This window comes from Mauremys mutica, chromosome 5, assembly GCF_020497125.1.
Source record: "Mauremys mutica isolate MM-2020 ecotype Southern chromosome 5, ASM2049712v1, whole genome shotgun sequence".
In the NCBI taxonomy this organism is placed as follows: domain Eukaryota; kingdom Metazoa; phylum Chordata; order Testudines; family Geoemydidae; genus Mauremys; species Mauremys mutica.
In genome coordinates this window covers 39,098,293-39,123,061 of record NC_059076.1, presented here as the reverse complement: position 1 = coordinate 39,123,061, position 24,769 = coordinate 39,098,293, and the positions used below count along the sequence as shown (strand labels likewise).

The 24,769-nt window shown below is 41.6% G+C and overlaps 1 protein-coding gene and 1 long non-coding RNA gene across 6 annotated transcripts in view; one reads left to right on the top strand and one right to left on the bottom strand.

Annotated features, from left to right (window-relative positions):
• LOC123371303 (secretory immunoglobulin A-binding protein EsiB-like) overlaps positions 1 to 23,267 on the top strand; it is a 52,902-nt gene extending 29,635 nt beyond the window's left edge. For 3 of the 5 annotated variants that reach the window (XM_045018747.1, XM_045018749.1, XM_045018750.1), the window contains one exon: positions 588 to 1,818. In XM_045018747.1, coding sequence (XP_044874682.1) covers positions 588 to 684 — 97 coding nt within the window. In that variant the 3' untranslated portion in view covers positions 685 to 1,818. Of the gene's footprint in view, positions 1 to 587; positions 1,819 to 22,877 lie in introns of those variants that run through there. The other 2 variants (XR_006579752.1, XM_045018751.1) reach the window with 2 other exon arrangements.
• Positions 8,125 to 12,886, bottom strand: LOC123371305. The gene is made up of 3 exons (XR_006579754.1): positions 12,788 to 12,886; positions 10,747 to 10,868; positions 8,125 to 9,373 (listed from the first exon to the last, which is right to left on the bottom strand). It is a non-coding gene; the product is annotated as an uncharacterized LOC123371305 (long non-coding RNA).
• Positions 23,268 to 24,769: the final 1,502 nt, after the last annotated feature.

Below are 24,769 nucleotides of genomic sequence, written 5' to 3'. Positions count from 1 at the left end.
CAGTACCTCCCGTGCGGTCCATGCTGGAGCTCTTTTTCGATTCTCAGACTGCATGCTTACCTGTGCTGATGAGCTCTGCATGGTCATCTGTGCTGATCAGCTCTCCACGCTTGGCAAACAGGAAATGAAATTCAAAAGTTCACGGGGCTTTTCCTGTCTACCTGGCCAGTGCATCCGACTCCAGATTGCTGTCCAGAGCGGTCACAATGGTGCACTGTGGGATACCGCCCGGAGGCCAATACCGTCCAATTGCGGCCACACTAACCCTATTCTGAAATGGCAATACTGATTTGAGCGCTACTCCCCTCGTCGGGGAGGAGTACAGATATCGATATTAAGAGCCCTTTATATCGATATAAAGGGCTTCGTTGTGTGGACGGGTGCAGGGTTAATTCGGTTTAACGCTGCTAAATTCGGTATAAACCCGTAGTGTAGACCAGGCCTTAGGAAGTTCTTCAGTGTTACAGTGATGGGTGCTGTTATAAAAGCCTGAATATAGAGAAAGGCAGCACAGCTAATTCGTTCCTATCTGTGTACTTTTGTTCTTAAACGTTTTTTTCCCTTGATAATGACTGTGTATTCTTTAGGGAAGTGGAAAATCTCCTCAGTGCGGCTGCAGGTCATGGGCTCCAAGAAGCTCAGGAACTTTTAGACGTCATCATCAGGAACAGAAATCTTCCTTGATGGACCCCAAAAGAGATGGCAGCACTCTCACCTTTCTAGTCCGTTTACTTGGGTACTGTAGCACATCTTTTCTTCTCTGTCTTTGATCAATTTCTGGTCATTTACTTTTGGAAACCTTCGATGGGACACTGCATTTGTCTTGCACTGAATCACTGTACTTAGAATGAATGGCATTTTGTATTGTATGATGCAGGAAGAAATACTATTATATCCAGCCATCTTGATTTAACATGACAGAACTTTGTCTTGAATCCAACTTGATCACCACTCAGCACAGATTTGCTCATGCCTCAGTCTTACAACAAGCTGCTATTCAATTTGATCATAGTACAAAGAGTGCTCTGGGGATACAGAAAGATAATAGAAGTGATCAGCACATAAATAGCTTTCCTTTTGTTTGTAGCTCACTACACTTGTACAGTGCTAGTGTCATTCGCTTGCAAGTAGCTGGGAGCAGCTTCCATGCCAGAGGCTGTGCATGAACAGCCCAGGAGTGGGGGTTCTCACAGCAGAGCAGGGTAAGGCTGGCTTCCAGAGTTAAGGATTGGAGAGGCCTAGCAGATCACTGGTCCAGATAACACCAGAAGGAAACGTTACACCTCCATGTTCCTTGGCTCAAGCATTTATACCATCCTCAGGCCTAGCATTTATTTGAAATTAACCATTTCAGTGTGATTTAGAATTGTTTATTTTCCTGGCCCATCCAGTGTCTTTTTTCCTAACATTCTTTTTTAAAGTCTAGAAAACACAGAAGACAGTACAGTGTCTGCCACTACCTGCAGAGTGTAACAGAACCTGAGCCTCTTCTCCCTTCCCCTTAATGTCAACTTAAAAAGGAAAAGCAAAGGCAGAAGCAAAATAAGTTCTCTGGCCCTAGAATCTGAATGGATCTTGTTTCCATTGCATATGACAATTACCAACCACAGGCCTGAGCCTTTGAAGGCGACGGAAATCTTTCTATTGATGTTAGTGAGTTTTGTATCATGCCCTCTGTCAACTGTTTTTAAATCTCCCCCCCACCCACACACACCTGCTTTAGCTCCAGCACTGCAATCCTGTCCTTTTATTTGAAAACTAGATCTGTGCTATATGTAAACAGCATGTTGTCAAACAGTGACCCACCAATAAAGTACAATAAACACCATCTTTTCCAGTCATACAGTGTTCCCCAGGAGACTGTTCTTTTTCTATAGCTGTGAGCACAGAAAGCAGAAAACAGAGGGATAAGGAAGGGTAGGAATGGCTCAGGGTCAGGAATTGTATTCATCCTCTATGCTGCCTTGACTTATAGATGTCAGAGCAAAAGTAAAATTGCCTCACTCCTGGGTGAGCTCAGATCTGTCCTGATTTTAATGGTCCTCTTAGGTTAAATATCTCCTGCAGTGTTACAACTGATGCTTAATGGAAAAATCTATCATAGCTGTGACACTCCTCCTAGGTTCCCTCTCATGCTGTGAGACCGCCTGGTGCTACAGTAGCTAATATGAAGCTGCAAAAAGACAGTTAAAAAAAATCACCCCAGCTAAGACTCTAAGATGCTGTAGTGTAGCAACATCAAAAGGTGCTTCTTGCATTGAATGTGTATGTGTGTGGGTGGAATGGCTTATCGGGTCCTGGGTTCGTTTATAAAGTGATAGAATGGTACTGGGTTCAGATAGTGGGTGAGGCAGCTCTCTATGAACTTACTGTTATTTCCAAACAGTTAGCTGTAAACGTCAGAGGAGTTCTTTCAGCAGCACTTTCAGAAGCAAAGAATCGGTAGCAAGTGAGATTATTCTTAAAGGTGAATCTGTTCTGTGTCTCTCCCAGGTGATAAGACCTAGGGGACTATTTTCTAGTGACAATGGCTGGTTAACTGGTTCCCAGCTGTGATTTTCTGGGGTTGGAGCAGCGAGGGGCTTGAGGGAAGATGAGAGGGAAAAACTGGACAGTGCATACACTGATAGTAGCCACATTGAAAGGCTAAGTAGAATAATGATGGAATGGCAGCACAGAATTGATAGGTGGTGAGAAAAAGGGCTTCCACACCCTAAAAACAGCTCCTTCTTCAGGTGTCATCCATCCAGTTTTCTAAGGGCAGTTTTCAAGGCAGAGGTCTGTTTAGGGTTCACAGTCCTGCAGTGTAGAAGATTCTCTGGAAAGCTAAAACTGCATGGAGGGGAGCGGGGGGAGGTATTTCAAGTGTATAATGGATTCTGACACCCTTTTATGTCCCTCTCCCACATGTAGTGGGAAATTCCTTTCCATAATGTAATGACTTACATTATTACATGACTTGGGATGTGGTCATACTTCTTCCCTGAGGTATACTGTCACTACCCCGATTCTCCCTGGAATGGAGACTAATGCTCATAAGTACATTATGGTGCATCCTTGTGCACAGGACTTGTACAGTCAGAAATTCCAGTCAGGTGAGCCACTGTATTCCTGAGAACTGCATTCAGTACTAATGCATATTCCAACACTGCCTCCAGCAGTGATAATAATGGGACAAGTCTAACCATCTTGTCATCTAGCCCTACCAGAACAGCTCTAGCCAATATGGGAATTAAAAACTGGAAGTCACCAGTGACATATCTACACAAGTGCTCACCCTAGTGGAGCTGTAGGAACAATAGGAACTCTAGGAAATTTTACAAACAAACAAACCAACAAAAAGAAATCTAGTCCATACTAGAATGGTCTGTTCGGCATCTCTGAGTATATAAATCAAGAGCAGGTTTACTTCTGAATTAAGAAATTATTCTGAAGTTAATCATACATGGAAAGACTATGATGCCACAGCTGAAGTACAGAATAATACTACTGCAGGATTAGAGTGGTATTCTGGACTCTGCTTTTCCCAGGATAATAATACAAGGCTCTTATGATGTCACAAGTGAAATCACTAACATGATATCTGATAAAGAATGATTAGAATATAACAGGTGAGTTGAGTGACTGATGAGAGATCACATTCAAACTGATGATAGGAAGTAAGTTCCTAACCTCCTGCTCAAACAATAAAAGGAAAAGGTACAGCTGCATAGCATTTAAGAGAGCACTGTGACCATGGAAACACTGGCCTCTCTTGTGCACCCAATCGTTATTGCAGAAACAAACTTCAAAGAGCCACAGGAACAGTTCAATGATCACTCCCTATCAACATCTGATATGATAAATATCTGCCACAGAAGGAAGCAAGTTACCAAGTCTTCAGTACAAGACAAACAGCAGCCCAAAGCCTCATTTCCTACTGGATCTGCGCATGTCCTGCATGGCACCCCTGGCTTCCTGGACAGTCAGAATGGGATCCACTCAGCCAGCAGTCCTCATAGCATGCACCAAGAAGGGTATCATCAATTACTGATGACTTAGTGTCACCTTCCATGCAGGGAGAAGAGGGTTCTGGACAAGAAAATGAACAGCACAAATCTGCTTTACAGTTCATACCAATACCCCTTCTTGATTAGCATTTACCTCTGCTGGCAGAGAAGACACTGGAGTAGCTGCAATCTTAGCCCTTCCCTCCTTCTTGAGAGAATGCCAAGGACCCCAGGCAGCCTAAAGGATGCTCTTGCCGATGACTAATTGATTTGTTTAACTATGGTATGTAATATTTTGTGTCACTGCCACCTGATGGAATATATGCAGATAGACATTACCCATTGTTCCTTTACAGGAGAGGGGGGGATAGTTTAATTGTTTGAGCAGAGGTGTAGGCTGGTAGACACAATCACCAGCCTGGGACAGACAACCATGTCCAGTTCAGTTTGTAGCCCTTACTGCAAGGCCTCGTTTATTCACACACACACAGCAAGTAACAGGCCTGTTCCCATTAAGATTGAGGGGCCTTCTGGCAGCTTAATGACCAGGACCTTCTCCAGTCCATGAGGGTCTACGGAATCTACTCACCCTCTAGAAATCGTCTGCTGCTGTCACAGGGGAGCATTCTCCTAGCCCTCTCCTGGTCTCAGGCTCCCTGGTGGCTCTAGGGCCCTCATTTATATCCCCTAGCTGGCAATCATCTGACCCAATCACTGGATACCATCCAGCTGGATCCGATGATGCCCAGCACTTGCTTGTTGGGATCTTCTCCTTAATAGGGCTGGCTGGCTGGCCCCTTGGTTCTTAAAAGGGCAGACTACCCTGTTACAAAAGGAGTGGGAGCCAGCTGGTACACACAGATACAGCATGAACACCTCTTTCATGCTGCCACTTTATTCTTCAGAATTTAAGCTTTCATTTTAAAAGAATGAAGTCTCTAGCTTATAGCTGCTGAGAGAGCCTCAAAAATAGGAACCAAGTATAACTGATAAAGTGATGTCTGTCTGCATTGGCAGAATGTGAAACAATAACTCAGAAGTGTGGACTGCCCCTTCATCTCAGTGCACACTGACTTGATGCTCAGTGACAAGGCTGATGGCAGTAGCCAGCTCATGTTTCATCAATGCCTGGAAAAAAGGGGAGGGAGAATTATGTGTTAAAGATCTGTCCAATCTACTGAGAGGGACAGCTTCTTCTGGCACCATGAGGAGTGGGCCTGGGAAAATATTGCTACTTTTCCCATCACCCACTCAAGAAGCCAAGCCCAAGGAATTTAGGAGAGTCCCGCAGGGCATCCAAGTCCCCCAGAGAGGAGTCAAATTCAAGATCTCCAGTAGGACATAAGAGCCTCATCAAGGGGAAGCCAAGAGCTTAACATCTCCTGCCACTGCAAACACACTTTACTATCAATGTAAAGTGAGTCACTTGATTTTTTTGGATGCTACACCCAAAGTTTATCTCACTAATCCTCCCCCAAATCCTGTTATGATGGACCAAAGTCTTATGTGTTTGGTGAGGGAGAAATGAAAAATTGCTTCTTCATCCTGCTCCCAAATGCCAAGACTGTCCATGCTACGGAAATTAAATATGAGCCATGGGCTCAGAAGGGCTGAACCCTACATTGGATAGCACATCCTGATTCTGAAATAGGAATCACGGTACCACTGTGACGTTGCACTCCATATGATTCTATGAAAATATGCTAATGAGTGTGAATAATGTAACTGGAATATGCTTCATGCAAAAGGTCTCTTGTAAGGTATCATTATGAAGCTTTCTACTGAGTGTGGTCATCCTATTTGTATAAATGTATCATTCTTGTATCTGAAACTAGAAATATGAAATATTACTCTGAGGTCCTATTGTAATTATGCAAAGTGTGGGCCATTAATGGTGGTTTGGAATCTTGATGGCTCCCATCATCTAGGACAATTGGTTGTAAATGGCTCTGTTTACTTGCAAGCCTTCCTGTGAGTCAGACCAGGAAGAATGAAGGCTTGGGGTCTCACAGGACATGTGACCGTGTCACCTGGTACTGGAATCCATCTTAAACCTGGTGCTTTTCCATTTAGAAGGAGAGGTAGGGAGAGACAAAAGATTCCCGCCTTGTGCCAAAGCTATATAAGGGGGTGGAACAGAATAAAGGGGGCTGCAGTCATGAGAAATCCCCTAACTACCACCTGAGCTGGAACAAGGACTGTACCAGGGGAAAGGATTGGGCCCAGACTAGAAAGGGGTTCTAGTCTGTGAAAGAAGCTTATTGGAACATCACTGAGGGTGAGATTTACCTATATTCGGTTTCTTAAATGTATTAGGCTTAGACATGTATCTTTTGCTTTATTTTGCTTGGTAACTTACTTTTTTCTGTCTGTTATTACTTGGAACCACTTAAATCCTACTTTTTATATTTAATAAAATCACTTTTGCTTATTAATTAACCCAGAGTAAGTAATTAATTCCTGGGGGAGCAAACAGCTGTGCATCTCTCTCTATCAGTGTTATAGAGGGCGGACAATTTATGAGTTTACTCTGTATAATCTTTATACAGAGTAAAATGGATTTATTTGGGGTTTGGATCCCATTGATAGTTGGGTGTCTGGGTACTGGAAATAGGAGCACTTCTTAAGCTGTTTTCAATTAAGTCTGCAGCTTTGGGGGATGTGGTTCAGACCTGGGTTTGCAGCAGGCTGGTGTGTCTGGCTCAACAAGGCAGGGTTCTGAAATCCCAAGCTGGCAGGGAAAATGGGCTCAGAGGTAGTCTCAGCACATCAGATGACAGTCCAAAGAGGGTCTCTGTGACCGAACCTTTCACAACCACGTTAGGTAGCCTGACAATCCTCATATATGTGAATTTAATTCCTAAGCTGGTAATGCTGATATATAGAAAGTTGCAGAGCGGACAGGAAGAGGTTATAAAAGTACATGAGGAAAGGAGAAATGTGAGAAGCAACAAAGCCATTTACATTTATGATGTTAATCTTTCCTCACTATTAACTTTGAGGGTGATGCTCACAGTTGCTCTTTCTGATGGACAGAAGATATTACATGTATAATCACCACTATCAGCTTGGTGACACTGGAGAGAACCAGGGACACATTTTCTTTCTTCAGCTCATCTATGGACAAATTAGTTTTGTCTTTAGAAAATTTTATTTCCCCATCATATTCAGCTACAATCAGTGTCTGGTGCCTGTATCCAACCACCAGCTGACTGCGATCTACCGGTGAAGAAGCCACAGGAAAAAAAGACATTCCAGCAATACAGCAGCTGGGAGAGCTATAACTTGAGGGACAAGGAGCTAGGTAAATGGAAAGGGAATTAGAAATCAAAGCATAAAGGTTTGATATTGGGGTGTAATGGGCTGGCTTTTCCACTCTTTGGATCACCTCCAACAACCTGGACACTTGTGCATTTGCTAGCACCACTATTTATTATTATTATTTATTGAGTCCCCTCCACCAGTTCAGCCTTGTGCAGCAACATGTATATGGAAGTAAACTCCCCCTTAGCCCACTTTCCAGAGAAGGAGAGGGAAAGCTACCCTCATCTTGAGATCCTGTCTCCCCTGCCCCTGCCAGCCTTCTCCCTTGCATGTCTTTCCTGTCCTTTAACTGTTTGCAGTTGATGGACTGATTGTTCTCATTAGCTCACTAATCCCCTGCCTAATTAAGCTATTGAGTTCCCATCCCCTACAATTAAATATACTGTGTGGGGGATGGGAATAACTTGTATCTTAGTGACCAGAGTGCTGGTCAGCTCTACGATCCTAGTACTCTGTCACATTGGGAAGTGCCAAAGCTGTGCTTAGCAATGCAGGTAGGGCGAGGATGAGGAGACAGGGAACTAAAATAAATGGCCTACGAAACTGTAGGTGGCATCCTGAGAGACATGGTTTAGGTAACAAAACTACAAGACGGGGTAAAATTAACTGATCATTACTATCATCCTTGGAGATGGTGCCCCCCTGAAGGTTGGGGTTCTGGTCCAGCACAGTAGCGTAGGGACAAAGACCTTCACGTTTTACCAGCAGGGAGAACAAATGCCTCTCTCATCCTGAACAGACATAACTCATGAGAATCCCTCCAAATGTCCCCACCAAAAATATCTGAGGTGTAAGACATGCTCACCTCCTTGTAGGTGTCATGATGGTGAAGACATTTGATGTTTCAAAGGTCTGGAGGAGAAAGCAATACTGCAAAGTAACACAAGGGGCTGCCACCGCCTCCCTCCACATGTGGAGCGGGTGTTGCTTCTGCAGTAGACGCAGTTCCTGTCCAAACAGGGAAGCCCTACATTAGTATAGTACTCCTCTCTGTGGAAGCCTCTCTCCTGCCCCAAAGGCATGGAGCCAGTTATGTGGGAATGGGGGTAGGGGAGAGAGAGGATGGGGTGTCCATTCAAACTAGCCGAGGGCTAAGAAAAGCTCCTCACAAAGAATAATTATTTCTATCTATCATTCAAGAAGATTGGCCATGACTGATTTTATAGCCTAAGTTAGAGATGGAAAAGATCTATTATAACATCCAGACTCTATGCAAAGGACAGTTTGTGTTTGGTGCAATGGCCGGAGAAACTTTTAAGTGACTCAAGCAATGAGGCTTCCTTTGGGAGAATATTCTATTGTTCAGCTTCATTGCTAGGAAGATTTGTCCTGACACTCGTCTTATATGCTTCCTTTCTTAAATTAATTAAATTATACTCCTAGTTATGTCCCCTCTGCCCTCTTAAGCCATCCCACTACCTTCTTGGTACTTATATTCCTTCAAATAGAACACAGTTAGGTCCCATCTTGCCCATCATTTAGTGTTTCTTGCGGGCTTCTAGGATGCTCCTGACAGTGCTCCTGTGCAGACAACATCAACACATGCCCACTTGGTCACAGGCTCCAGGGTGAGGATTCATCTCAGTCATTGAACAGGCCTCTGAGAAGGAACTGTTTAGAGGACAAGTAGGGAGTTAAAGAAACATTTTAAAAGGGGTCAGAGAGAGGTAGGCACACAACTCCTATTGAAAATCAATGCACGTGAATGTCTAACTCCTTTAGTGGAATAGGAAAGTCCCAGGCTGTGCCTATGACAACAGGATCATGGCCTGAAATTGAACATGTAACTTGTGAAAGGTTACCAGTCATCAGGTTGTTACCCATGACATGGCCACTGAAGACTAGAAGGACAGCAAGAAATAGCTGCTGCTGATTGGGAGACATCATTAATGTCCAAATCACAAAACTAGTTTAAGTCCTTTTAGTCTGATCTCTTCTTTCACTGTCTCTCCTTATTTCCAGTTTCCTTCTTTTTTTGTCTCTTTTTCCTTTTATACAGTTTTGGTTTCGCTTTCAGCTCAGCCACACCTTTCCCAATTTTCCAAGCATTGGAGACAGTGCTGTAAAGGAAGAAAGATTCATAAATATAACATTAAGATACCAGTGTAGAAGTGTCACAATCCTTATAGCAGGCCAAAGGAAACAGCGTGTTTATCATTTAATATATTTTGCCTATCAGTTTTCTAACTTTTACATTCCTGTTTGTAAAGGAAATGGGCAACAAAATGTATTTTAAGAGGTCATTGTCAATATAAAAGTTACGTACTTAAAAAAAAAAAAATCTTACCTTGTTACTAACAACTCCTTAAGACTGAAAGCATTATGCATATAATTATTTCTGTTTCTATAATTAGTCTCTTCTATATTTCTTTTTGGTTGTAATAAAAACTGTATTACACTAAAAGTCTCTGAAACAATTAAACTTTTGTTTATGGTTCATTATTTCTAGTGCTGCAAGAGTATATTTTAATTTGCCAAAACCCGGTTCTTATTGACAATTTATGCAGTCATATTTCTCCTATTATTAGTGCTGGTTGAATATATATATATTTACACACACACACACACACAATTCTTCTGTCGACTGGGTGGGTGGCAGGGCCTGGGCTGGGAGGGCAGGTCCCTCCCCACCATTTATCCTGTTGTTACCTCCCTGCACTTCCCAGCTGCTGTTCCATGGTGGCTAGGGAGAGTTGAGGCAGAAAGCAGGTGCCACCTTGGCCCCTAGTGGCTGGGAGGAGTCACTGCATGAGAATCCAGCTGTGCAGCAGGCAGATGTGAGGAAGGTGTGGAGCCTCTGAAGTTATGTGTGTCACATGAGATTAGGGTGACCAGATGCCCCGATATTAAGGACTTTGTCTTATATAGGCAACTATACATCCCCTCTGAAAAAAGTGTACCGATTTTTCACACGTGCTATATGAGATGTGCAACATCTGGCAGGTCTGCTAAGAAATCAAAGAGAATGAAATCCTCCATACTGCTACCTGTGGCAGGCCCAAGGCCACTGGAGAACCACAATGCATTCCTGTGGGAGCATGAGTTCCAAAACGTATGACAGGAGGACACAATCCCTAGGACCTACTTCTGATGTACAGTAGTTACAAAACAGTAATACATCAGGAAACTAGGACAGAAGGAATACTACAACAAGAATGCCCCATGGTTATCCCCATTGTACGGGAGAGATTACAGACATAAAATGGCTGGCAAACTGCTCAGGTAACAGCATGCCATCCACAAGCAGGTCATATGTCATACCCATTCTGGGGGCCATGCCTACAGAAGCTGTGCGACATGTCTAAACAAAATGAAAACAACAAGGAGTGTGGTGACACCTTAAAGACTAACAGATTTATTTGGGCATAAGCTTTCGTGGGTAAAAAACCTCACTTCTTCAGGGAGACAGTAGCTCTGTTTCTTGTGGGCTTACAAAATGCTTCTGACAATGCTCCTGTGCTGATAGCACTAACACAATGTCCCATCTGGTCACAGGCATCGGGGGAAGATTCATCTTGGTCACTCTGCAGAAGGAACCGTTTTAAGGACAAGTAGCTGTGTGATGAAAAAAACATTGAGTTAAAGAGGCAGTATTTACTGACAGGTTAGTCTGTGCTGGTTGGGTTTGGCTGCAATTGTGTTTTATTTTCATTTGATTTTTTTATAAAGAGGAGATGGAACAGTAGCCACTGGAGTCAGTTAGTACTGGGTATTAACCTTAGGTAAACCTGACCCATGTGAGCTCCATGTCAAGGAACTGGCACCAAGCAATAAAGACCAGTGTCTTTTCATCACAACTTTTTGTCTCATCTTTATTACAGAGGTTGTCTAGAATTCACTCAATTCTAGCCACAATGGGTTTTAAATTAGACTAGAAGCTGTCTGGGGCAGGGGCCATGACTTCTTGTATGTTTGGACTGTGCTCAGTACAGTGGGCCCCTGATCCAGATTGCAGCCTTTGATTCTACCACATGATAAATAAAGAAAGTGATGAAGTAATGGCAATAACTAGATTCTCTGCACAGACATTATTTTAAACTATATTTCATTTCATATTGTTGTGGTCAACAACACAAATGTTAAGGGAAGTGTGAGTGCTTATAAATCAAAGGTGATCAACTGGCCTTATGGTTTTTCTCATGCTGTGGAAGAAATGTAGGACGTTTGCACAAGCGCTCAGTTATTAGAGTTGGGTGACATTTTTCATCCAAAACGTTTGTTCAGCAACAAATGCAGACTCAGTAACACTGAAATGTTTTGCCAATTTGTGTATGTTCCACCAAACTGTTTCAGATGCCCCCTCAAAAAAAATCCCAAAACAGCAAAATATTTTGCTTTGACGTTGTCAAATTAAACATTTAGATTTTTCAGTTTGAAACAACCTTTTGTTTTAAATAAAACCGAAGGAAATTTTGAAATACAATCAACCCAAACCACTGTAAACTGGTCAAAATCAATACAAAATGTTTCAGTTTTGTCAAATCCAAACATTTTGTTTGACCCAAAGCAACTTTGTTTTTTTTTTAAAAACTTTTTGGTTTGCCAAAAATTTTGAAAAATGTCCTTTTGGTTCAACCCCAAATTATTATTTCTTTCCCTATTTTTCAGCATTGCCAGCTAACTGAAAAATCCATTATTCGCATAGCTCACTGTACAGTCCTCTGAAGTGTACCCTGAATTGTGCTGTCCTGTTCCCATAGTGCTGGCCTGCAAACTGCACCCTGGATTTATCTTGCAGCTTCCAATCCCCTTATCATTGGCATCAGCTTTACGTTGTCAATTAAAAGGATTATCTTTCCCAGCACACAGCTCTAATTATAATCTAACTCAGTTTATCTGAAGTACATTTTGGTAGCATTGCCATTATGCAAATATAAATTTATTATCCACTCATTATGTTTTGACTACAGTGTTGCTAATTAGAGGCAATTTAACTGCCTTAAAAAAATCCTTTCCTCTCCATGCACTTTCACTAACTTGAAAACTGTACAGAATGCACATCAAGAACAGCATCAGCGAAGAAAACCTGCAGTTAACAACTCTGGTTTAATCACCTTAATTGACTTTCATTATGTAGAAAGCCACTTATAACGTGCAAATTACTCTGATTGACTTCAGTTTGGTGACAGGAATGTGAAAGATAAGGGGCAGTTTATTCTGATCACATTTGTAATGCTATAATAGCCCAAATGTTACATAAATTTGGTGTAGTTGCCTACCTTAATTAATTCAGTTACAGGATTTCCCTTTGTAATGGTATTTGACTATGGAGAAAAACTACTTCAGGAAATTTGGGGTAGTTTTGAAACTGGACTATTTTCAGAATTTAGGTCCATATGCATGGAACAAGAACTCTACAGTTGACTTGAAGTGGAGTCTGCACATCGTCTCTCGCCCACAGGCCTGCTCAACTACACCAGTAGGGGCATAGAGGAAGCAGGGAAAGCACGAACAAAAGCTGCAGGATGTCTTACCCGGATACGGGCTTAGAAGCATGGAATGACTCACTTGACAACCTTCTCTAAAGCCACCGCCCCTGCACTGCCAGCAGCCCACACCTTAGCAACGTGACCTGGGAAGGGAAGGAAAGGGGAGAGATCCCAGAGTGCACAGAGGAGTTAATGCCTCTTTAGGCTACGTTAACTTTATGCTGCATTCGCTCTAGTTTTTCTGCAGTTCTTGGCAGGGAGCATAATGCTTAGCACAGCTCAGCCTCAGCTCCCACTTCCTGGCCTAGCCTCATTTTTCCAAATCACCAAAGGTCAAAAAGGGGATTTTTTCCTGCCGAGGAGAAAGGTAGCTATGTGTGAGTGTATTTGGGAACCACTATACTGTCAGTGGTTGAAAAGGTCTTAATCCCTAGAAATCTTTCATTGATGTCTGCATAGGGAAAGAGACTTATTAGCTTTTAAAACAGTTCCTGATCCATTTGGACATCTCTGATGATGGCTATTTGCTTTTGCTTCTGTTAAGTGATTACCATGCCATCTTGCAGTAATTTTGTTAACTTTTCTTTCTTAGATGATCACTTACTTAAATCCTTTGTAGATATTGTTAAGAAAAACAAACTATACTCCATTGCACTCAATCATTTCTTCTCCTGTGGACTTTGTCACTGTATGTCAATATATGCTGTTCCTATCACATGTAGAGGGGTGAGGGAGCAATCCTACTCTACTAGTGCTGGTGGCACTAAGATTTTGCATCCAGAGATGACTCTTTGCACCCCAACCACCTCCTTTCATTCAGGTGCTATTCTTTTAGCACTTCAAAAATATACTTTACCCAAGAGTTTAGGAGTGCTCAGAGTTCTCCAGAAATATTTCCACCCCTAATTCTCAAAAGAGAGAGAAAAATCAAACAAAGTTTGTTGCTAATATTAAAAGAATATTAAACGATTGAAAACACATCTTGGAACAGGCTTCTGCAAATGTAACCTTCAAATACATGAGTCTGCTTCCTAGGAACACTAGGGGTCCCCAGTGGACTTTCAAAAGCTTGGGGAGAAAAAAAAGGAGACCAGTTTTCTTGAACTTCTGTTCAGAATAAATCCCAATACCCCACTCTCCCATGCTAAACTCTGTTGATACCAGGGGCGAAAACAACAATATTAATGTTCCGATGTAAAGGGAAGAAAGAAACCACAGTGTTGTGCCCACAGGTATGTAGGGTTCTCTGGGAGTGGGTTTACTTTCTATCTAGAACCAAGTATGCAAAGCTTTTTGTCAATTTAATGCATATTTTGATGTAGAGTGTGTTGTTTTTTTTAATTAATTCCTTCTGGAGATTTTATCTTTAGTTTGTTGAGTGAGTTCAATGTTCATGTAACTGAGAGACTTAACAGCTCTGGCTATAATCCAGCATAGCACAGGCAAACTCTTAGGTTTAGCTTTCTCAAACACCCTTTCTATTTCAGGCCTGGGCTTCTGGTGGATAGAAATGGTGGTTTTGTGACATCACAAGCATGAGGGAGAAGAGAAAAGACTATGATGAGATCACAGAACTCATTTCTATTGTGATTTGAGTCAGACATCAGTCAAATAGCCAAAATACATGAAGTTGCTGCACCAGCTATCCCTTGGACATCTGCAATGTGTTTTCACTGGAAAAGTTTTCCAGTAGCAACACCACTCACTTTATAAATAACAGACTAGTAAACCAGAGATGGGCCAGGGACACTGCAAGTCTGAGTTTCCTCTCAGACCAGTTTTACACCAGGATAGCTCTGCTGACTTCAGCAGAGTCGCTCCTCATTTATACTGGTGTAAACCAGAGGAGAATAGGCCCAAAATTAGGATCCATGTCTATTTTAGGATTAGGCTAAAGTTCAGGATTCAAGGCTAATCCATTCTAAAATAAAAGGTATGGATTCAGACTGAACAGTTTCCATATCTCACAAGCTACTCTTGTGAGATTTTCAGCATATTGAACAGTGGAAACCTGGGGCAACTGGCAGGTTTTTTGTTTTGTTTTTTTTGTTTTGCAAATATTGGCTGAAATATAGTGAAAATGGCCATTCCTACAAAATGTTGGCCACATCTTTGCCAGGAAATGATTTTCTTCCCATTTCCATCAATCCTTTTAGTTTGGATCGAACTCAAACAAAAAATCTTACGGGCAGGTTCAGTTTCGTGGATTCTAAGTCAGTCCTCTCCAAATTTGAAGGAGCTCAGATTCAAGGTTCTGGCTTAACTCCAAAACAAAAGCAGCAGGGGATTTGGGAGAGGGGCGCAAGATACTTATGAACAATTATACTATTTAGGGCTAGATTGTGGTTTTTCTCAGAGAGGCACATTTCCCTCTTCCCCCGCCCCTTTGTTCCAGACAGAGAGCAATGAGAGTAATTTGCTTTTGGTCCATACGAGCAGCAAGTTCCTCTCGTCTCTGTTTGAGTCAGCCCAGCTGGGCTGGCCAGCACATTGTGGAAGCAGAGCCAAGCCTCTCTATCCCTTTCCCATCTCTTGAGGGGTTAGCAACTGTACTTATTCCTCGACACACAGGCCCATGTAGTCCCAACAGGGACATAAGAAAGGCTACATGTGTATTGTTTCCCTTTATGTCCCCACATGGGCATGTAGTCTAAGGAATACTTAGTGTCCAGATCTTTGACAATTAAATCTTCTTTGGGCCATCCACTGAGTTTACGCTTCAGCTATAAACAATGAAGAGATCACTTCCTCTGTGTAGACAACATAACGTTTCCATATGCCACCAATCCTTTCAGCATTGTGGTGCATTCTCTCAGAGCCCAGCTGCCTGAGTGAGAAAAGAAGCAAGTCACTCTGCTTTTGTCCAAGTTGCAGTCCTTTAACTGTCTCATTGAAATTTGTTTTCTAACTAATGCTCTTCAAAGCAGAGTTTTATGTCATTCGATATCGAAGTGTTTGGGATATCATTCAGCATTCAAGGAGGGCAATGATTTCCATTTCCATAACTAATATAACTTGGACTTTATTCATAATTTCTCCCTGTATCTTTTAATAGATGTACAAAGCCAGAGCCTATGGATAGCCCATCTTTGACTTTCCTCGGTAAGGTCTTGAGGAATATGCCCCACATTTCTGATCAAAACTTTGGAATAGCCAAAGGAGAAATGACCCCTGAGAATAAATTCCAGATTTTACATTAAGCTCAGTGCATGCAGGGACAGAACGTAAAAAGTTTAGCCAGTACTGCGTGAACGCTAATACAGTGTGAAATTCACTCCTTTGCAAAGGGTCAGCAAAAGGCTTTTGCATTGGATAAATGCCACTTATGCAATACTTAAATCCCAAAGTAGAGTTTACGTCTGATTCTGTCTGTTGGCACGGAAGTGAATTTCACCCAGAGGGCAGACACGATCCATAAAGTTTATATTTTATGTACCTCACTATTGAATCTCAGTGCCTTCATTTAAACATCTCCCCAGAAACAGAGGACATAGAATCTATCTTCCTGAAGCTAAAACTGATGCACTTTTATAAGCATTCTAAGTTTAAAGGGCTGTAGTTTCAATTCTGAGTATCTGACAGCTCTATAATTCATCTCTTTGCCATCACTGAGCAGTATACGATGCCCCTACATCATTTCCCCAAAGAGCTTTTTGCCTTTTTTTTTGTTTTAAAGTATAATGATATATCATTAGTATTTTTAAAATGCTCTAAAGGGCAGATGCTAAATGAATATTGCATTTACACTTTATTAGTGTGCTGTGCAAAGTGCTTTCCAGCAGGCGTTCCAAACCAGTATTTAGCACTTTTTGCAAAAAAACAAAACCAAACCATTTGCCTCAGTTATACTGCCAGAACTCAGGCTTAACAAAAATATCAATTTTCATTTGCAAATCCTTTTGAATTTGTAATGGCATTTTGTTAGCGATGGAAATGACAGAATGAACACCATAGACGTAAGGGCTCCACAATAAGAATTCATGCTGAGAAAAATCTGTATTTTATTCTTAAATCATATTTCTTGTTAGCTTTCTAAAAATTTGGTCTCCATTAGAAATGTCAAAGAACAATATAAAGTTGGGCAGGATGATTCTATCTAAGGGCCAGAATGTAGCTTTAGGCAGAGCCATGAGCAATGGCTGCACCACCCCTGGAGGCAGTGTGACTTATCTACCGGTAACACTTCCATCCCTGCTTCCTCCTTGCTCATAGGGTAGTAACTGACTGTTGACCTACACCAGCAGCAAATTATTACAGCCCTACACTGGCTCAACCACTCTGGCCAGTGAAGAGGGGAGTGGAGCCAAGTCTGCGCCTGTTCCCCACCTCTTTCCTCATTTGCTCCAAGGAGGAAATACAGCCCTGTTTATTCCTATGTACCTAGACCAGGTCACCTGAGTAGAGATGTAAGGGACGATGCTGTTTCTTACTGCCCTGCACATGTAGTCTGAGTTACCTTTTAGCCCTAACTTAATACAAACATGATATGGTTGATGATCTGATGGTACAGAACATTTCCATTAAATGCTAGCATCCTATTTACCAAAGTGAAAATTTTAAAACCTATTTTGAGTTTGTTTTCTGTGTAGTCACAAAACGATCATTTGTCTTTAAGATGGACGCAGTGCTATACATTAAAATATTACCCTAATGAGCCAGATCCTGCCTTGGGCTGGCAAGACAAAGGAACAAGGATTAGCAGATATGCTGGGAGCACCTCTTCTGCAAATAGAATCCTGATGATGCAGGGCAGGAATCCATAAGGTAGGGGTGCACTTTCCTACTCTTCTGAGAGTCTAGGGTCCGGTAGCTTGTTGCTACCCAACCCTTCTTGCTGATGGAGTGTAGTCATTCACAACTGGGCTCATAGAAACCAATGTCTATGAGACCAGATCCTTGCCTGGCATAAATGGCCACAGCTCCATTTACTTCAATGATTCACTGAAGGTCTCTTTACACCAGCTCAGGGTCTAGCTGGTCATATTTGTATTACTTCATCTTTATCTTATCACTTGGAGAGCAATATGAAGGCACCATGTTGTAGATAAATATTCCAATTCTTTTGTAACTTCTAAATAACCTCAGTCAGGGCCAGGTAATTTTGAAATTCAAACAGCCAGCTAGTACACAAGTTAAAAGCTTTGCTCTTATTGCCATTAGGGAGACATCACTTATCTCCTCAAAACTGCTAAAAGATAGTGGTATAGTGCTGTCACTTCTAATGAAAGAAAGAGCCAGATCCTCATCCACTACAATTCATAATGTACTGAGGTATTCTAAAGTGATGATCCTAGGGGCATTCCCAGAGTCAACAAAGTATATGACATACATTAACAAAGTCCGTGTGCTCCATTTCCATCTGCTGTGTACATACACTCTGTAGCCAAAATCCTTATGAATAGTTGCAAAAAACAAAAACAAAAAAACCCCACAAGCAGAATAGCCACTTTTCAAAGTCAGGTATTTTAATTATCTATATTATTTTTCCTTCAAAACCCCAGAAGTGAACAGTGTCTGTAACACGGGGTTTAAATTTTAAATCAGAGCCAGTTTTTCCACTATTTGAGACAACTGCCCCTCCAAAATGGATCAGAGAGATTACATTAATATATCATTTAGAGCTAATCTTCCTTTTCATGCTCACCACATAAAAAGGGAAACATACAACACCTTTCCTCCTATCTGAGTATCTCTAAGTATTATGGATAATTGTCTGTTTTCCCAGTTTGCTCTTTATTAGGAAGAGAGACCTGACAAAATTGTAATGCAACTACAAAAACTGGACGGACAACATGCTGAAAGACAAACATATGTAATGGATCATGCTCCTTTTTCAGGAAGAGTTGAAGACAATTACTTTGATGTTGATTGAGAAAATTGCCTCAGAGCTGTCTATGCAGGAAAACACCAAACTCTTTACCTAGCCAAGTGTAACAAGTGAAGATCCGTCTTACTGGGAGATGGTGGAGATGGGATCAAAAGGATTGAAACTTATTCTATGCTGCCATTTAAAAGTGGACAACACTATAGCTGTTGCCTCAGGATGAGGGTCACTGTTTGGCATATGCTTTTGCACTGTGGCAGAGGAAGAGGATGACTTCAACTTAGAAATGTTAGGAACATCGACAGCTTAAAAGGGACGTAATAATTCTAGCAATCTGGTAAAAATTTCAACAGCCTTTCAAGGTTTCTACCTTCAGTTAAAATAAATTTCTCCAAGCTTTATCTGCCAGAGCTTGCCTGGAAAATTGCCTTCCAGTCTGAAAACTGGCAAATAAGATCCCAGCTTGGAAGCATCTTTTAATTTATTCTAACTCATACACTATACCTGAACCTGATGAGATGAGTTAAGGATGGAGGACCTGCTTCTGACCTGACTTGCAGGCAGATGTACTTGATGGACTGGAAGTTGTTAGGCTGCAGAAGGCACATCACATCAGATATTAAAATCATACTATGCTTGATCTAAAAGCTCATAAGTGTTAATTTATAGCAGGGAAAATCCATGTAATTTCACTTATTTACTGGTAATCTTTGGAAACTTTGAAAAAAAACCTCAGTGAGGTTTGTGACAGGTTGGATCACAGAAGCCCCCTTGGGAGCTGCCACCTGATGTGCCAAGACTACTTCTACCCCTGCCTTCCCTGCCTGGGTCCAGCAATCACTCACACCCCCTGTAGTTACTGTCCTTTGTTCCAGTTTCTTTCAAGTATCCTGGGGGGTGGAGAGGCTCCCTCTTTAGCCAGCTGAAAACAAAATGGAGGGGTCTAAATAGACTCTCTCTTGTGTGTGGAGACCCCTTCCTCACTCCCATGCAAATACCAGCTCTAAGATGGAGTTCTGGAGTCACCTGGGCAAGTCACATGTCCATGCATGACTCTCAGTCTTTACAGGCAGAAGCCATTGTCCACATGGTATGTATGTCTCCAGGAAGACTTATATGGATTGGTTTATTCCAAGATGCATTGTTCCCCAAGTGCTTCCTGACCGGGTACTTAACCTTGTGAATTTCTTCCTAAAGAAGCTGACCAAATGCCTCACAAAGCTTACTTAGAAATCAAGCAAGTATGCAGCCAATGTTCTTAACCTCAAGTACAAAATGATATATGTGTACAAATAGGATGAATAGATATACTGGACCATAACCTTTACAGAGATATGTTACATGGCACAGGCAGCACAAAACATATTCCAGTTATGTCATATTCCCATAAAGCATTATGGGGTACAGCGTCACAAGGTTTGTCTTCTTTAATGTACTGTACATACACAAGTATGGAAAGAAGAGTATATTGTACTCTCGTGTGTGCTGCAGAGTTCTACATACATTTATGTTGTAATTTGGTACTCACTTACTGCACTCTATTGAAGTTCTTTCCATACTGAGTTTAAACTTCTTGTCTTGACTTCCAAGGCATGGCACAACTTTCCCCCTGCCTATATCTCAGTTCTTTTTTCTCTTTGTTTTCTACCTTGTTGGTCAGCCAGTTCCTCTTCTACTCCCTTTGGGCCTGATCCAACACCTACTGAAGTCAATGGAAGGTCTACCCCATAGACTTCAAAAGAGCTTTAGATGAGGCACTGTGTCTCCCTCACCAATTGCATTTTTGTACCTATTTTATGGGTCCCAGTTTCCAGGAATAACCTCCTTCTCCCTGGGCCCAATCTAAAAGTCATTTATTGGGAGTCTTTCCATTGAGTTCACAGGGCATTGGATCAGGTCCATCCATGATTGAAAAGCATCCTTTCTCCCTGCCTTTTCTAGTCAGGTTTGCCCATCTGATCTCTCCTCTAGTGCCATTTGCTTCTCCTCTCTAGCCATGTAATGCCTGGTGGCTGAGGCACCAATCTAGAGCAATAGTGAAGTGTGTGTGGGTGGTCAGGTAGCAGGAGGACAATGGTCAGAGTCCTCGCAGTTCTCTTCAGTAGCCAGAAGATTCAATCCAAGGGACTGGGTCAGCTGTTTAGGGAGGTGAGGTCAAGTGAGGCAACAGGGCAGTGTAGGGAGCAAACAGCAGCAATGGTCTATTTCTCAGACACCTTCCTCTTCCTGGTGGGGTCTTCATAGGTACCCAATGAGAATGCTGTCTGTCCAGCCAAGCTGAGGCCTGGGTCGGTGGGCCTTTAGCACTAAGGCTGATGGTCAGGAGCAGTGGTTGAATGCACTGCCAGGGCACAGCAGCTAAGGCTGCCATTTTAAGGACCTATCAGGTGTGCGTTCAATACTAGGGTTCTGACAAGTCCTTCCTTATTTTCTTGGAAACTTCTACCACTAACATTTGTTTCACATCATATTTGTTGCTTCCTTCATCCCACTCATTCCTTCTTCTTTCTTGCTCATCATCACCATTTTCCATGTTTGTCTTGTTTAGATTGTACATATTTTGAGGGCGGGACAATATCTGCTTCTGTCAAGTGTCATGAAAACTGGTGACTAAAGTGCAGCTAAATAAATTATAACATTTTACAGATATTTAAATATTTAATCAAATAAAAGATCAGTAATACTATTCTCACCCATAGATAGACAGATGTCCTACATGTCTATGGTTTCTATGATTGTAAGTGATCACAGTACTTCTGGGCATTCACCTGGGCTGACTGATCATCCTGGGATCTTTCTTCCCAGGGGATGTGATGTGTTGCAGACCACCTTTCTAGATGATTTTAGAATATCTGCAGTACATGGAACCCTATTCAGCTTAAATTCACCTCCATGGCTACTTTTCCTCCAAGAGAATAACAGGTTGTTACAGAAGCTAGAATGGGATACCCAAATTTTGAGGCAACGGGAGCTGCTTTGGCAAATTTGCAAGAATTGAAGCGCTGCTCCTATTTTGCATATGAATTTACATAACATTTTTATTATCACAAATACTAGCACACAACCATGTTTTCTTTGCTGTGTGCAAGGAAGCTTGCAATGGAAGAGCTCTCATACGGAACTATGAAAGTGCATTCTACACTGGTTGTATTGCTAGAATAGTTCTTTCTAAGTCCTTTAGCAGCTACTTTAAATTCAGTCAATGGTCAAAAATCTATATGTTTTGAACAAAAATCATGATCCATACTGAGGTTTAAAATGATGTTATCAAAGGACCATCTTAATGTAATTATAAATTAATGGAGAACCACCTCAAGAGGACCCTGTTGAGGAAGGTTCAGACACCAGGAAAGCCCTATAGATCAGCTTACCACCTCCAATATAGTTAAATGGCATACTGTGTGTGTGGGGGGGTGTCCTTTAGACGAGACTTTAGTAATAGTTCCATCTGTATGAGGTGGCCATTAAAGGTGCCAGATCATAGAATATCAGGGTTGGAAGGGACCTCAGGAGGTCATCTAGTCCAAGACCCTGCTCAAAGCAGGACCAATTCCCAACTAAAGATAATGTTTATAACAATAGAGAGGTGTGTGTGTGTGTGTGTGTGTGTGTGTGTGTGTGTGTGTGTGTGTGTGTGTGTGTGTGTGAGAGAGAGAGAGAGAGATTCCCTCCTTGTTATTGTTATATTAGGTACAGCAAAATGATTGATGCTGCCCACCCTCCCAGAGATGGCTGCATTTCAGTGGTCACCACTGTTTATGTAATTTGTGAAACACTTTACCATGAAAGGCACAACATATAAAATGTAAGATATTATTGCATTTGTCCATCAGAAACTTTGCTGCATACCATAGTAATATTTATATTACTACAATACAGTGCTCTATGCCAGGCATGTTTTGAGCATTGTAATTGCCTATCTGATATAGCAGTTCTATCCCAATTTTCACATCTCTGAATATACAGTTCCACCTTAATTGTCTGAAGCTCAGTTATCCAAAGCTTCCTATTATACAAAACAGGGTCACAAACCCAAACATCTATTAAGCACATTGAAAATTCCACTGATCATCTAAAAATCACAATTATCCAAACATATTCAATCCTCTCTTTTCTCCTCCACTGGTATTCAAATAATTTAGGCTCATTTTTATTGGCCAGTTCAAAAAATAAAGTGGACCCAATATATACAACATGGGAGTGGTGGCTTGAAATATACATTATTTGGAAAATTATATGAAATTCAAATATATTTATATAAAGTTGTTCTTTAGAAGAAACATTGATTTTATTATTGTTTTATTGTGTTAGATAGCATGAAGGAAAAGGTTATAAAAACTGGAGCATTGAAGATTACTGCATTTCTACAGATGCAGCTCCAAGGATAAGAGATGAAAATCATAACCATACAGCAAGAAATGTCTCACTAATACAAGGGCATGCCACATCCTGTATCTCGATCCTCCATTTTGTGGGGAGGGAAGCAACAAAGCTGGAAAACGAGAGCAACATAAATATTGCAGGCACAAGAAGTACAATGCTTTCTATCCAGTATCAGCCACCACTTTGTCAAGATAGCTCCAAGCAAGAAAATGCATATCAGCAATACAATACAAGATAAATGCTGTTTGTAATATCTCATCAAGCTCAGGGTTAACATTGTAGTAAAACATCAATACAATATTATTACCTCTAAGACAAACCCGCATATCATATTGCACAGAGTCTCTTATGGATTAAACATCTCAATAAAGTAATCCAGTGACAAAAAGTCCCTGCAGTAGTTGCAGTCAATTGTGCCACATAAAAGCAACACAAAATATATAATGCTAAAGGAACAGCTTAGTGTCTGCAACTAGACTGGAACTGAACTGTTTCACCCATCTGAAACATCATAACCATAGCTGGTGGAAACTTTTTCCCCTTTATATCCATAGTCAAAGGGCTGACTCCTTGGCACTTTACAAGCACAGAGTAAGGAAAAGGTCTATGCCCAGAGGATCTTATAATAATCTAATTAAGGCAGAGACAATACAAACTATTAGAGATCGGATATGAGGATCAGAGCGGACAGAACTAGGCTTCATTGGAAATGGAAGGATGGGGAGAAGTGAGTTTTAAGGAAAAACTTGAGGGAGGCCACTTGAGTTACAAGAAGCTAATTGCCCTACAGAAGACCCCTCTCTGACCTTTGAAGAACAGAACACTTATGTCAGAGAGATAATCCAAAAGCAGCAGCATGGGAAGGACAGTGGTCGTACAAATAAAGAAAAAGACAACCATACATACAAATAGGAAACAATGAAATAATGCAAGGTACAAAAACAAACAAACAAATACCCAACCACCCAAAAACAAACAAAGAAACAGCCCACCTCCTGACTTGTGTTTGCATAGGATGAATCCCATCTTGGGAGATGCTGAGCATCCTCTCTGTAAATGACTGCCTCCAATGGCAGTTGAGACGCAGTATCTCCTGGGAGAAGCTCATTCCTCACAGGCTTGAGCCCATTTTGTGTTTTTTGAAATGACTGAAGTTTGCTAGGAGTGCACATTTTTATTTTATATTTGTATTTTAAAAGATTGTTTCCTCAGTTTAATTTTATTTCATTGTAGCAGTTCAAGTCTATCTTCATCTCTAATGTGCCTAGCCTAGTATTATCTAGGTGCTGGGCAAGTATTACAAGAAAGAGAGATCCAAAAGGGCAGGCAAATTCTCCACCCTACTCTTGGTTTAGTTGTGGGGCTACCCGTAGTTTGCATGCAGTAGGATTTCCTCTGCCCTAGTTCTTTGGGTAGTGCTAGGCAGGGAAGTAGGCCTTATAAGGGAAACTGACGATGATGAAAATAGAACTCTTCAGTTTTCCTTTGGGAGAGTTTGCCAGATCCTATTGCATAAGTTTTGCCTCCATCCTCCCAATTGAGTCTACATCTAGGGTCTGCTGGGCACAAAGGGGCAGATGCCCATAGCTGTGTGGAGAGGGGTCCCTGAGACTGTATGGACCTCCCCTCTAAGGGATCTGGTTCCTAGTTCAACAAAGTACATGCTTAACTTTAAGCACTATACGTAAGCCCTATTCAGCAAAACACCTAAACAAATGTGTAAATCCCATAGAATGTTGGGAAAATTTTAGACAATGATCCTGGTGCTGAAAGGGCTTTGGGGTCATTCTAGACTCTAGTGTTCACAACCATGAACAGAC